Consider the following 16,525-nt stretch of genomic DNA (forward strand, 5'->3'; position numbering starts at 1 on the left):
CCTTAGAGCTAAAGATAGCTTTACGTCCCAAACAATACAACAATCATGATCGAAATCAAAAGTAAGCTTTGTAAATTGAGTTATTTTTTATTTTGGTTGAGTTGGAATCTTGACTGAAGTTGATATTTGTATTTAATTAAAATAATTGCATGCGCTGTAAATTAAAATCAAGATATTCTGTAGTCCAGTAGGCTTATAAGATAACTTTTGGTTAATCGTGACAAGGTTTCTTTTATGACATTGGTGACAAACGAGCAGGAGGCTCACCTGATGGAAAGTGACTACCACCACCCATGGACATCTGCAACACCAGGGGGCTTGCAGGTGCGTTGCCGGCCTTTAAATGTAAAGCTATCACTGGTTCGGAAGGGAAATTATACTGAAACGTGGCAAGAAAGTAAGTAGTCACCATTTTCCACAATTTTAATTACAGAGTATACAAGGTAAAAACAATAAAATGTTTGTATAACCTGCTAAGAAATCAATAAATACTAAGTCCACGCTTTTTTATCTTTAAAATAATCTTGTATTGAGTAATATGCCTTATTTATCTACTTTACTAAAAATAGTTCGTAAATAAAAAGTGAAATTTTATCCCCTATTCTTGAAGTCGGTTAAGAGAACAAAGCGTTCCTCAGCTTCAATGATAAATAATGATTCTTTTACCCAAATATACCTGAAATTCACGTAAAATGAATGAAACTAGTTAGAAGTATTCAATGGAATTCAAAAGTTAAAATCGTTAAAAAGACATTTTCTGAATGAGAGACACTCTCGCCGCTCTCTCGAGAGCTCTTCACTTATTTTCAAAGTATTTTATTTTAACGTACCACGATTTTCAAATGTAGAAAGAATTGTGGATATTTCTTTTTTTTCTGTGAAATATCAATACAACGTTTTTTATTTGAAGGTGGAATATTTTTGGAACATTGTTTACAGGTAACATATTAAGAATATAAAATATTTTTAAAAACAAATTTTATATCAAATATTCGTATCTTTGGGTGGACCATTAATTTTTCCGTCCGGAATTCTTTCATCTTGTAATCAATTACTTACTATAAAAATGTATTGTCATCGGAATATCCATATTCAGAGTAACTGGTTCCAATTATATTTTGACTTAAACAAACTAACAAACGAACATTGCTAGTTAAATAAACTTGAGAAAAGTAAATTTGAGAAAATATAGATATATCTCCCATAAATGTTCATAATTCATCTAGTACTTAAAGGTGAAGGAAAACAACGTGAGGAATCCTGCCTGTGTCTTATTTAAATCAAAATCTGCCATATGTGAATCCATCAATCCGATTGGGGCAAAATTGTGGAATAAGCTCCTAAACTTCTTTTCAAAGGGTGAGGAGGCTTCAGCCCAGCGGTGGGAAATTTACAGGCTATTACTGTACTGTACTCTTCCATGGTGCTTCAATGTTGGTCGGAGTACTAAACAGTTCTCCCAAAATTTCAATACAAGTTTTATAAACACAAATTAAGCACATGAAGATGAGAGGTGCATGCCTTGGTTTGAACTCGCAACTATATTAACAAAATAATATAATATTAATATTATATTATTAACTATTCCTTACACTGTCAATATGCCACTAATTTTGGGAACTAAGATGTAATGTCCCTTGTGCCTGTAGTTACACTGGCTCACTCACCCTTCAAATAGGAACACAACAAAACTGAGTACTGTTATTTAGCGGTAGAATAACTGATAAGTGGATGGTACCTATCCAGACGGGCTTGCACAAAGTCCTACCACCAAGTAGCTGGTGGCTAGACTGTTAGCATAGCACTACTAATAGATATTAATTTTTTTTTTTACGAATAGGACCGGATTTAGAAAACTTCAGAGACTACAGCCCGGAAGAGTACACAAGGGAATTACTGAAAAAGTTTTAATTATTCAAACACCCGACTAAGAAGTATTCAATTTATTTGGAAAATAATAAGGGATTTGTTGCCCCAGGGCGTCTAGGTCTCTTCATCCGATCCTCGTCCAATAATAAATAGAATAAGTAAATACGTGGTCCTTAGGCACGCAGGTTCAACTAAAACCCACGTCGCCGTTGGTAATATCAAAAGCAATCAATCTTTGCGATATGCAAGATTTTATTCCGCCCTCAGACTTTATCGCTACACGACTTATTTTTTAACATAGATATAGATATTGAACAATACCACATAAATTACTCTGATCCCAATATAAGTAGCTAAAACACTGATGTTATGGGAAATCAGATGTAACGACGGTACCACAATCATCCAGACCCAAGACAACATACAAAATTAATGAACTTTTCTATATCAACTCGGCCGCTAATCGGACCTGTGTCCTCGGAGTGGCGTACCCATGAAAACAGGTGTACACACAACTTGACCAAGGTTTTTTTATATTGTGATATATATAAAACTACAAGTTAACTAGATATAGGTAAGACGGGAAAGTAGGCCTGATGGTAAGTGGTCACCACCGCACACAAACAATAGCATCTTCATTTAGAAATTAAGATTATATGCTCCTTCTACCTATATACACTGGTGTATAAGATGCTATTGTTTGTCTCACTCACCCTAAGTGTAACACAATAATACTAAGTGGTAGGTGGTATGTATCCAGACGGGCTTGCACAATGCCTTTCGTACTAAGTATTATTTACTTTGAAAAAGTTATAGCGTGACAATAAGGGCAAAATCAATCAATAAACATAATAATGATTATAAATGTCGACTTAATTTCTCCCACTGACAAATCTTGGATATTTTTCTTTCATCTATTGTAGTTTTGGCAACGTTCGGTTGAAGAAACCAGACACATATGTGTATACATATAAATACATAATAAGCTATGTCTCACTAAGACCAGCGTCACTCATATGTGCCTATGACCGCCTTGAAAACATTACTTACAAATAACATGAATCTAAAACGAAAACATACAATCGTGTGAGCCTTTATAATAAATAGTATAATTTTGGTAATTTCACAATGAACTTCAACAATCAATTAATTATATGATAATAGTACCTTCCGCGGCTGGTACCAATATTGTATTGATGGTACCAATATTGGGTGTATTCGATGAAGTTCTTTGAAAATATTATGGATATATTTGAAATATTGGCACACAAAGACCTGAGATGGCCCAGTGGTTAGAACGCGTGCATCTTAACCGATGATTGCGGGTTCAAACCCAGGCAAGCACCACTACATATATGTGCTTAATTTGTGTTTATAATTCATCTCGTGCTCGGTGGTGAAGGAAAACATCGTGAGGAAACCTGCATGTGTCTAATTTTATGGAAATTCTGCCATATGTGCATTCCACCAACCCGCATTGGAACAGCGTATTGGAATATGTTCCAAAGCTTCTCCTCAAAGGGAGAGGAGGTCTTTAGCCCAGCAGTGGGAATTTACAGGCTGTTGTTGTTGTTGTTGTTAAAAGTAAATCTGTCTATCTCATTTTCCTCCACCGTTGAGCACGAGATGAATTATAAAGAAGAATGATGAATTATAAAAAAATTACAAAGAAGTATATATGTAGAGGGTCTTCGCCGGCAGCATTCTGTATTCATTGTGAGTGCTTTGTGCGTATACTATATATTATGTTGCTATAAAATATGAACGAATCTCTCTCTTACGTGTTTTTATATAATTTGGTCAATATATCTTTGTTATTTTTCATTCATTATAAGTTATTTGAACGCCATGAATTTTGAAGTTTTATTTCTCCCTGAACGAAACATTTCTTTTCATTGCTTTGTTAACTGTCTAACTCCATTATTATACTATATTTTTGTCTATGTAATTACATTAATCTTTACATAGTATAAAACAAAGTCTTTTACCGTCTGTGTCCCTATGTATGCTTCACTTCTTTGAAATTAAACAAGGGTTTTTGAAGCGTTTTTTTTTATACATACATTAATTCAAGAGAAAGGTTTTTATGTATAAAACATACACAATATAGAGAATGACTGAAAAACTGGGAATGTCGTGAGTATGCAGTATAATTTGTAGTATATTTAGTATAAAACTTGCAACCGTGCGAAGCCAGGTCGGGTCACTAGTATGTAATGAATCTCAATTTGTGTTACTTCGAAATATTTATCACTATACAACCTCTATGTTACGCTACTGTTTATCTCATAGTTACCTTTTTATACATTAGAATAATTAGTATAATATATGGTAATTCTAATATGTGTAGCTGATCGAAATATTTTTCATTACAATGTTTTTTTTTTATTAGTTATCATGAAGTACGTAGTTCTTAATGTTTGTAATTAGCTAAAAGGTAATTTCCTTAATGTTTCACGACATTTCTTTTGATTTCAAACGTTTACTTTCGCGGACAAACAACCTACAACCTTTCACACTCCCTTCCTTTGTCTTTCGAGCATCGTCGCTAAGATGTAACGTTTAAATTAATATTTATAAAAGAAATATACGTAATATTCACTAAATTAAACACCTATATAAATTATAAAGAGTTCTTTTTTTAAATGTATAATTTAAAAAAGGTTAAATGCTTCAATAAAATGATATACCTATTTAGAATGCTTTGGATATATTACGGGTAGTGATTAAAATAAAAATTGATCGAACAACAAGACATTCACTAACGCTCTGATACGAGATATCACTGATAACGTATTTAGATTAGATACACGTAAATATATCAGCTCTCAACGAAGAAATCTCAAAATGAAGTTCATTGTCACAATATCGAAAGACTATAATTAAAACTGACCTGCTTGACAATCAATCTCGCGACCCGAGGGCTGGCGAAGGTCACAAAACCGTAGCACTTGGAGACACCAGCCCTGTCGTAGATGACCCTCGCTGCTGTGACGGTCGCGAAGCCCGAGAAGAACTTCCACAGGTCCTCATCTGTCGTCGTCAATGAGAATCCGCCAACAAAGATCCTGTTATGAATGACTGTACCGAATTTCGGGGCGTCTGATGGGGGCAGCGTGTCGTCTGTGTCCTCCTCGGGAGAATTGAGCAGAGCCTTTAATTTCTCATGGGGATCTGTGCTTTTTCTATTGTTCGAAGTGAGCTCTTCGACCATGTGAGCACAGCTCGCGGATTCGCTCCGTATGTAACGCTTAACACTTTCCATGGTTGTATTTAGTCTATGTTTAATTTAAAACATGTTCCCTTGTTTACTACACTAAAAAAAACTCTAGCGATAACTAAACGGGCACTAACTCACTCGAAACAACAACGTGTACTGATCCGTTGTGGAGTATCGATTTTGACGGTAGGATATTGTTATAGATACATAGGTCTCCGTGCGTTGCGCCGTAACTCGCGATCTGACTGATTTTTTTTTTTTAACTGATACTAAGACAACGAAGGTAAGAGATAAGGTTGTGTGGTTTGAGATTTTAATGATACGCACTAAAAATAGTGTTTGAGCTATTGTCGACCGCTATTTTTACTGGTCGAGGGAAATAGGTCATCAGAGCGCGGTTAGATGGGTTCTTATCTAGGTATGATTTAGCCTTGATATGTTGATGATAGATGGCGCTCATTTCCAAGGTCATGTTTTTTAGTTTATTAGTTTAATATATGATAGATATTGTAACTAGTTTTATTGTTTTATTTTACGGAAATTCCGGAATTAAATATTTCCATTTAAATATGTATAAAATTATCATTTATAAGTTATGCAAACTTATTAATAAAAGAAACTTACTACGTAATTAGCAGTTACGTTTACATTTATTATTTTTCATAACGGTAATGCCTCAAATAAAATTTGTTTTTATTTATGAATAACCTTTGTAATTTTATGGAATATATTTGGTAGTATAGTTATCATATTGGTTACATTATATTGGGTATATTAGTGATAATAATTTAGAAGTGATTGACTGAAATATAATTTTGGTTGGTCACCTATTAATTATACATTTATACAATTTATATATTTCTTTTATTATAGTTGTGGTTTCGTCGTGATCATATTCATTAAAATTTATAAGTTCATAATGTAATAACAAAACGCTTCTTCCTTTTGGCACAATTATGTAAAAGTTGCCAAGTTTATATTCATTTTTCCATATGTTTTTATTAATATTCTATATAAAATATACATGAATAACTCACCAATTCTGTAATTAATTACAATTTTTTAATAAAAATTTTGTTTTCGAAGTAAATTACTGCTAAGTTATAATTACTGTAAGCTAAGCTTACAGTAGTCATTGTTTTAGGCGTATATATTAATTAATTATTTAATTTACTTACTAAAAGAAAAATGGTGTTTATTCTACTTAGCTTAAATGTGCAACAACATAAAATATTTTTATTGTCGAAGTAAAAATGTTACTTCTAACTAGCAATGAATCTACAAACGTCAATGTGACGTGCTTTTGCCTGACACTTGTGTGGGATGTCAAATATTCCAATTTGTATTTACAAATGTGTGCCACTGTTAACTCTTGTGTTTGAGTGTATTCTACAGGTTTTTCTGTTTATTGTTGTTTACATCCTTAATATACAAGTCTTGTGCATCGGATTCATTTCAAATATTGATTTAACGTTAGCGAATAACTTTATAAATCGTGATAGAATTTAAATTCTTACAAAACAAGTGTTGTCTCCTTTTAATTTAATCCGATCTTCTCACCAGCAAAGAGGTATGTATATGTAGTGTCTACTTGTTACATCGAATGTAATTTGTTATTTTGCATTCAAGGAAGTTTGCGTTAATATAGTTTCACTTGCGAAATACTGGCCTGTTTTATTGGACCGGAACTTTTTTTTTTTGTTTACCCGCGACCGATTATTTTTATTACATCTTTAATCTGTATTTCTTTGTACACCTTCATGTGTTTTAAGTTTGATTCGCAATGTATTTTTTCGAGTCATTTAATTAATTTATCACGAAGAGGATGTTTTGTTTATCGTTCTTAAAATAGATTCGAATGTATGTAGCTGCCCACAAATTGCACGGTAACAGGTTTATTCACTTTATTGCCAATATTAACTTTCTATTTTTAGTTGAAAAATAAAAATTATTATTATTTTTTTTATTATAGAGACAGAATTTACAAGAATAATTTTAATTAAAGAATCATAATTATTTGTCTTTTAAAATTTAAAATTAACAATGGTGCAGAGACTTCCCGCTCTTAAAGAGAAAATTCAATCATCAAGAGTTTTTTTCATCTGCGCTGCTTTATCACAATTAGTTTTTCATATGTAGCTTAAAGGTTATCTAGTATAAAACACCCCAGTCCACCTTCTCCTGTACAGACAGGCTTTTGCGAGTCAATTCTTTAACTCAAATGCTATGTATGTATTTATCTTTGTCTGTATATATATCAAACATTGAATCATGACTTATGTTGATCTTAACTAAGTGCTTGACTTAAAGGCAAACTATGAATGCTTAAAAGTAAAAGGACATATATCAACAATTACAGATAAAAATACTATTATGAATAACATTGCAGATTTTTGATCATATTGAATAAATAAAATACTACAGTTGACATTTTAATATTCATCAAAGTGTATCAAATATTAAAATAATTTATGAGCTTTGATAAACAATGTGAGAGGTGAGATGACGCGGTGAAAGAAAACATTGCGAGGAATCCTGCTTGTGTCAAATTTCATAAAAATTCTATTCTATTCTAGTGTATTCCACCAACCTGCATTGGAACAGTGTGGTGGAATATGTTTCAAGACCTTTCCTCAAAGGGAGAGGAAGACTTGGCCCAGCAGTGTGTGTAAAATGCAAATTTACAGGCTGTGATGTTTTTGTTGTAAAACAATTTAAAAAGTAAGGTTTTTAAAAAATAATATGTTAAAGCATAAACCAACATGAAACTCAGTTATTACACATTTCCAACAATAAAATTACATATAAACATTAATTATTACTTATTATCTGTAGAAAATACAAAGCAATTGACAATTTCAATGTTACTCAATTACTTTCAACAAAAGTATAATTTATAGTGTCGTAATGTAACAAAACTAGTTGCAATATCCTATACAGAGTTCAGATACATTCAGATGCATATAGATGAATCAATTACATGTACTAGAAAAGTCCCGTTACTTTATATTTACACTTTAATGAAGTGGCAACAGGTTTCGGGGATATATAAATAGTAAAATCATCCATGTAAGCATATATAGCCGATCCATTGGCTTGTATATGTGAATCTTATAGGAATATCAGTTTGCACTTTGCAGTGTATAGGTTTAAATAGTATTTTCCTTTGTTAATTACATGAAATTTTGTGTGAAAGAGATAGCTATTTTTGCATCTATAATATTAGTATAGATTGTTTGTAAACTAAAACAAAACAGAATGTACAGTCAGAAAGCTATATAGAATATAATTTATTATGCTCAATGTATGTAGTCTTTTGCTCAGCGGTGAAGCATTATAAGTCTCAGATAAAATTCTGTTGGTATATGTCAATACATGTGTATCATCAACCACATCGAAGCAGTGTTGTGACACTCCATATCTTGCACATAAGAGGAGAGTTAGTTTTCTTTCGCTATGGCATATTTACAGACTTTTTCTTTTGATGTTATTAATTTTAATAGTAGATTTTTTATGGCATAGGTTAGGGGACGAGCAGATGGCTCACCTGATGGGAAGTGGTCACCACTGCTCATAGACAATGGTGCTGTAAAAAATATTAACCATCCTTCCCAATGCACCACTAAACTTGGGAACTAAGATGTTATTTCTCTTGTGCTTATAGTTGCACTGGCTTACTCACCCTTCAAACCAGAATACAATAATACTAAGTACTGTTGTTTTGAGGTAAAATATCTGAAGAGAAGGGCTTACCATCAAGTTACTCTATTGTTAGACAGTTACTTTGTTGACAATGCATTGATGGTGTCAAAAGTAGTTTCTCACAGTGCCAGATTCATAGACCACTTACCTGTAGTGTAGCTAAGGTCTTAGAGATTATGGACCTGTAGTGAAACTAAGGTCTTACTTCTTGGAGAACATTTTGTAAATTGAATTTAAAAGATATATAAATGCATATTGAATACATATATTTTTTATAATTGTATTAATTCTTCTTCAATGTCCGAAGATAAATTGACTTTGTCCAAGAATTAACATTATTGGTTCTGTTAGGTTGGTAAGTTGCTGTCAGAACTTTGGAATTTAGAAATTTAATTTTACTTGAATATATATTTAAGTGTTGTGTTACAAATAAATATATTTTAGCTACCTAAAAGTTAGGTATTTAAGAAGTCGTATGGGGTAGGTATAGAAACAGTGCCGAATTCAACATTAATGCCTCCCCTGGTTACTTTGAAAAGTGCGACCATTATCGAAATTTGCCTTAAGTGTAGGAAATATCCATACACAATTTTTAAATAAATGCGTTGACTCATTCTATGACTGTTGTTCTTTCAAGGCTAAACCTCTGAACCGAATTTCATGTAATTCGGTATGAAGCCAAAACATCAGCGAAAGAGGGTAATATATCATAAGAGCTGGGATGGCCCAGTGGTTAGAACGCGTTCATCTAACCGATGATTGCGGGTTCAACCTCAGACAAGCACCACTATATAATAATAATAATAATAATAATAACTGTCACCACTATACTATATATTATATATGTGCTTAATTTGTGTTTATAATTCATCTTGTGCTCGACGGTGAAGGAAAACATCGTAAGGAAACCTGCATGTGTCTAATTTCATCGAAATTCTGCCACATGTGCATTCCACCAAACCGCATTGGAACAGCGTGGTGGAATATGTTCCAAACCATCTCCTTAATGGAAGAGGATGCCTTATTTCTGCAGTGGGAAATTTACAGGCTGTTACTTTACTTTACTTTAGAATCATAAGAGTATTCGCTATGGATTTGCAAAAATATGCTGTTTTGAACATAGATAAAACTGTGATTGGAGTTTTGGAAGTAAAATCAAATGGAAAATGTAGTTGAGTGTACTTGTGTTGTGTTATAAATAAAGATACATTAATTTATAACTACAATAGTGTATAATATAGCTGAGTTATTAGCAAATCGCATGAAAACGTGTTTCTGAGTTTTGTTTATTTTTTCTACTTTCATTTGAATACGCTATAGTTATTTATCTTTTATCTACAGCTACACCAACTGTTTGAGTATGTATTAGTATTTCTTATTATGTGTTGAGTGCACATGTGCTTCATAACTTCATTACTCATATTATTTAGACAGATTAGCAAATTTGTTCGAAAGAGGTCTTTAAATTTGCAGTCCGAAATGGTCCCATTTAAATTTCACAAAGAAACAATAACTTTCGGATATCAGGGGCGGTTGTTGCTATATTATTGCTATGTGGTATAACTGCTTATTTGTTGTTTATAGATCCGAGACCTAAAATTAACATTTATAATCCGCTTAGGTTTATTTTATTGAGTCAGTTTTATGATTATTTAAATCGTTAGTGTACCCAATTATAGAAACACCTGTGTGAAAATCGATGAATATTTTTTTATCGTTATATTTATATCTCCACAGACGTAGTGTCCGTGTCTTTGGAGTATCCTTTTAATTTGATTTTTTTTTAATTTTCGTGTGCTTGTTTTTATTACCAGACAGCACCACAATTTGAGTATTAGGATATTTTTTCTTTATTTTCGAAATTTCATGGTCATACATATAATGTTTATGAGTAACACCCCTTGTGTTACTTGTGTTCGTGTTCGGATTCATTCCGATTCAAAATACCCAATGCCGTAAATAGCCTTTTCTGTGCCCTGTGTGAGATTCTATAACTGCGCCCTATTTAAGCAGACAATTTAGACCTGCCCAGTCTGTCTATTCTTGCGCCCCCGAGAGTCTACGCCCTGTGCCTGGGTACCGTTGGCACCGCCCTATTTACGCCACTAAAAATACCTTAGTTAGTTTGGATGATATTCCTCTTTTCGTAATTGGAACATCTATATTATGGACCGTTATGCCGTCATCCAATCTCTCGCCATTTGTGATCTCTTCACCAGTGTTTTCAAGGCATCTTCACTGTCATCGGTATAAAATGCTAAACTTTTCGTTAGATGATATTGTAACTATTGCATGGGATTAGTGCATTAGTAGCTTTAATCAACGAATGCTCTACTAAAGCGGTTTTATCTTTTAATGCCGGGAAACCATATTAAAAAAACGAATCGTTTTTCTTACTGATAGTAATCTAATTGACGTTCACATTTATTTATCGGAGCACTCATCTTTATTTGCCTACTGTTTGTTATTAGTGGCAAACCAAAGGTAACTTTTGGATTATGCTGAAGATACCAATGGTTCCACGGTCCCTGACCTATCGGGTCAAAACTAAATGACGCGGTAGCCCAGGCTAGTGAGGAGGAATAGCCCGGGTAGGGAGGGTAACCTCGAGACCCGTACCGAAGCCTTGCCTAGGCCAGGCAGAAAGACCCGTCGTTCGTCCGCCTGATAGAAAATACTACTATTCGTAAGCAATACGAATCGTAAACGTTACCTATTATGTTCTAAGGTTCTGATATTTGTAACAAATAGGCCTGCAGGCATTCCCAAAATATAATACCATTATCAAATTTCGTCTCAGAATATTTGCGGCTGTGTAGGTACGAGAAAATACCTATTGATTTTGCTTAATGTAAATTGTTCTGTTGACGAATAAGCTTGTGATTAACAAATAAAAATCTTGTATCAATATAAATATATTACTGACTGAAATAAAAAATATACTTCATTCAAGTGGAATTTTATAAGCACTTTTATCATTTTACAGAACTATACCCATTGAGTAAATCACCGGTTCGGGATATAGATTATACTGAAACGAAACAATAAACTCAGTAGTATCTCCTTCAAAAATTTGGTATACATTATATCAGATAAGTTAGGTCCACTCTTCTTGTATTATAAATAAATAAATATTGGATGACATTACATACATTGCTCTAATCCTAATGTAAGTAGCTTAAGCACTTGTGTTATAGAAAATCAGATGTAACGACGGTACCACAACTCAGACACAAGATAACATAGACAGACTCGAATCTATGGCGTACCCATAAAACCGGTATTTTTGGCTTTTTGTGGTATTTATGTAACCACGTGTTGAATGAAATGCTTTATTTATTTAGGATTTTTTTAAAAGAATGATTTGAATGAATGTATCGAATAAAATATTTTATTTTGTAAACAATGATAGGAATCAAGGATCGCGAACGATGCATTCGTCGCATAGGTACTATCTGTGTACGATTTCCCTGAGGTTATCACGAGTCATTGTAACCCCGGTCTCTGTTCCTTTAGGCGACTCTAGTCTTTACGTTATTCTCTTACATATAATTACAAATGCAGTAAAAACTGAATACTAGTGGTCGCGTACGGCTTTTCTTGTGTCCAAAGAGTTTATCGTCAGATATTAGTTACGAAAAAACCTATGGGGTAGGTATTTGGGATTTGATGAAGCTTGTTTAATACTAAATTTCATCTACTTCAGATGGATGATTGCAAGTTCAAACCCAGGCAAACGTCACTTAATATTCATGTGCCTAATTTGTGTTTATAATTCATCTCGTGCTCGGCGGTGAAGGAAAACATCGTGAGGAAATGTGCATGTGTCTAATTTCATAGAAATTCTGCCACATGTGTATTCTTTTAAGCCGCATTGGAACAGCGTGGTGGAATATGTTCCAAAACCTTGTTGATTCCTCAATTTGAGTTCTGTAGCAGTGAAAGCGTGAAAGATGGACAAATTACTTTATATAGTATAGAATAGAGTATTACACAATTATTGCACAATACAATTATATCGACAATAAACCGTGAAGTTCGTGATCGTTGATTTCCGTATACATCATGTAGATTTAGTTGTATATAACTAGTTTCTGACCGGTTCCTTAACATTGAGTGTAAACTCTATAGTCTAGGTGTAAATCTACAGGGGACAGTGTTTGCATACGAGCCTACTTGAACAGATTAGTGTAAATAAATATGAGACAACATCACATACATTACTCTGATCCCAATGTAAGTAGCTAAAGCACTTGTGTTATGGAAAATCAGTAAGGAAGTAACGACGCTACTACAAACATTCAGACCCAAGACACAATAGAAAACTAATGATAATCTACATTGACTCGGCTAGGAATCGAACCCGGGAACTCGGAGCGGCGTACCCATGAAATCCGGTGTACACACCACTCGACCACGGCGGTCGTCGCATGTATGATCTTATAATGTACAATATATTCTCTTATGTATACTTCTGTTGTCCAATTTGCTATCGAAACATTTGGCCCTTGGAGTAGTTGTGCATAAAGCTTTATTAAAAGTATAACGCTTCACCCTATTGTCTCCATTGGTTCAAAAATCAAAATTAACTTTATTCAAGTAGGCTTTTACAAGCACGCTTGAATCGTGATTTGACAACTATATGAAGTGAAGCTACCATCGATTCGGAAAGTAGAGTCTACCGAGAAGAACCGGCAAGAAAATCAGTAGTTACTCTCTTTCAATTAAAAATAGGGTGCATTTTTAATCCAAAAGATTGGAATTTCATTCCACGTGGTCATATTTATACAGTAACTACTTTTAATTCATATGTGTCTTGAGGACCTAATGTTAATAATTATTTCGTAAGAGATAAATATATTTTGAGTCGATGAGTCGAGATGGCCCAGTGGTTAGAACGCGTGCATCTTAACCGATGATTGCGGATTCAAACCCAGGCAAGAACCGCTGATTCATGTCCTTAATTTGTCTTTATAATTCATCTCGTGCTCAGCGGTGAAGGAAAAACATCGTGAGGAAACCTGCATGTGACAAATTTCATAGATATTCTGCCACATGTGTATTCCACCAACCCGCATTGGAACAGCGTGGTGGAATATGTTCCAAACCTTCTCCTCAAAGGGAGAGGAGGCCTTTAGCCCAGCAGTGGAAATTTACAGGCTTTTGTTGTTGTTGTTGAAATATATTTTTGTTTTATCTGTTTCACCAAGTGGACAATATCTTGAGAGGTATCAAGCAATATTTACATCACATCAAGAAATAAAATATGCTTCAGAAGATGTACAGTTTATCAACTAAGTATATTCTCAAGTGCAGTTCAAACAAATGTACTTGGATAAACGATATAAGGCCATTATAGTATTATAGTTCAAAGTCGTATCACTACAAAGTAGGGATACTTGCAGTGATAATTACTACAGTACAATATCCATTATTTTGATAGAACCAATGACAAATCTATATTATTATATAATATTATAAGTGTGAAAGTAACTCTTATCTGTCTTTATCTCTCTGTTTTTCTCGACCAAACCGATGAGCCGAATTTGATGAAATTTTGTACGAAGCAAACTTGAACTCCAAGAAAGGAGTTAACACCCTAAAACGCGAACGAAGCAGCGTGCGACTACTTGTATTGTATAAGTCTCGATAGACTTGTAACACCGCGTTTTTGAAAATCGATTTATACTTGGTGTAGAAACTTCACTAAGCACTAGCGCGCACTGGTAACTTTTGTCACGGTGACTATTTCGTCACTCTTGTCAAATCCGTGAATATGCACAGATGCAGACACAAATGTCACCCAATTGTCACGTCGTAAAGTGCGCGCACCCCCATACATATTCATGGACTCGATAGGAGTAACGAAACAGTCACCGTGACAAAAGTTACCAGTGCGCGCAAGTTCTAAGATGTTCATTTAAGGTAATGAAGATTTTGACGTGCATACCAATTTATATAACATTTTTACATCCTATAAAATAAAGTTTACCTATGTCTGTCCCTATTTATGTATGTACTTTTATGTAGAGAGCTTGTAGATAACCTAGTGTTCACTATCCAGATAAATATTGGACAACATCACATACATTAGTCATATCCGCAATTTAAATAGCTAAAGCACTTGTGTTATGGATAATCAGAATTAACGACTGTACCACAAACACCCAGACTCAAGACAACATAGAAAACTAATGAAATTTTTCTACATCGAACCCGGGACCTCGGAGTGGCGTGGCGAAAACCGGTGTACTAACTACTACTCGCAACGCATTATAAGATATGGTCATTTTCCTCAACGTCCGCGCATTCCTTAATAGAAACTGTTTTTTTATCACAATTTAACGGTAGAATGATTTATAAGTGGTTAATACCTACTTAGACTTAAAAAGCCCAGCATCAACTCTTTACAGACCACGATGAGTAATTTATTTCCACTTAGTTTAATTAACCTAATTTCGTTTCCTTGTATTTTTAAGAGTGGGGAAGCCTTAGTTTTAGTTAAGCAATAAAACATACTATTTAGTCAACCCGAAGACGTACAACATATTGTTTTATGAAACAATTGACGTTTCCACACTACTATATATTTGTACGCACACATGTAAAGCAATTTTACTTGGCACAGTTTCAGACACAGGAATGTATAAAATTAAACACTATTTCGATCCTTATGGTAAACTGGTAACTTTTGTCACGGTGCCTGTTTCGTCACTCTTGTCGAGTCCATGAATATGTATGGAGGTGCACGCACTTTACGACGTGACAATTGGGTGACATTTGTGTCTCCATCTGTACATATTCACGGATTTGGTATATTCATAGGTTAGCGGACGAGCATATGGGCCACCTGGTGGTAAGTGGTCACCATCACTCAAGACAATGACGCTGTAAGAAATATTAAGTATTCCTTACATTGTCAATGAGCCACCAATTTTGGGAACTAAGATGTTATGTCCCTTGTGCCTGTAGTTACACTGGCTCACTCACCCTACAAACCGGAATACTGAGTACTGTTATTTGGCGGTAGAATAACTGATGGTACCCAGACGGGCTTGCACAAAGCCCTACCACAAAGGTTTTTGTGTGTAATGCATGGCCAATATAGTAAAGACACGCTGATACATCATTTTTGAAGTTTTTAATGTGATGTCAACTCTGAAACTCTGTAGTGTAATTAGTATTAGTATTGCACCCGTGCGAAGCCGGGGCCGGTCGCTGGTCAAGCATAAATATTGATTATGCTTTTACAAAAATCTGTTGTTGCCTTTCAATTTGTTATTTGCACTTTGTTGGTCACGCAAATACGATTGCGTTATATTGTCCTCGTTGTATTGTTACTATGTTATTCAAATCGAAAGCATGACAAACCACCCGTTAAACGCTGTATTTATTTACGTTACTATTTAAGAACATATTCGTATTTCACCGTAGAACCAGCAGTGTGTGTGTGCCCAGTGGTTAGAACGCGTGCACAACCGATGATTACGGGTTCAAAACCAGGCAAGCACCACTATATATATGTGTGTGCTTAATTTGTGTTTATAATTCATCTCCTCTTCGGCGGTGAAGGAAAACATCGTGAGAAAACCTGCATGTGTCTAATTTCATCGAAATTCTGCCACACGTGTATTCCACTAGCCCGCATTGGATTGGAACAGCGTGGTGGAACACGTTCCGAACCCTCTCCTTAATGGAAGGAGGCCTTATCTCAGCAGTGGGAAATTTACAGAC

General features: G+C 34.3%; 2 protein-coding genes across 2 annotated transcripts in view; one reads left to right on the plus strand and one right to left on the minus strand.

Moving 5' to 3' along the window:
• LOC124540413 (protein boule) overlaps nt 1–5,502 on the minus strand; it is a 50,673-nt gene extending 45,171 nt beyond the window's left edge. The window contains exon 1 of the mRNA XM_047117938.1: nt 4,763–5,502. Within this exon, the coding sequence (XP_046973894.1) occupies nt 4,763–5,134 (372 nt within the window). The 5' untranslated portion in view covers nt 5,135–5,502. The remainder of the gene's footprint in view (nt 1–4,762) is intronic.
• A 900-nt stretch (nt 5,503–6,402) lies between these two features.
• The window catches only part of LOC124540444 (dual serine/threonine and tyrosine protein kinase-like), a 47,389-nt gene continuing 37,266 nt past the window's right edge, over nt 6,403–16,525 (plus strand). Inside the window, exon 1 of the mRNA XM_047118017.1 lies at nt 6,403–6,659. The gene's annotated coding sequence lies outside the window, so the exon portion shown is untranslated. The remainder of the gene's footprint in view (nt 6,660–16,525) is intronic.

This window comes from Vanessa cardui, chromosome 25 (genome assembly GCF_905220365.1).
Source record: "Vanessa cardui chromosome 25, ilVanCard2.1, whole genome shotgun sequence".
NCBI lineage: Eukaryota > Metazoa > Arthropoda > Insecta > Lepidoptera > Nymphalidae > Vanessa > Vanessa cardui.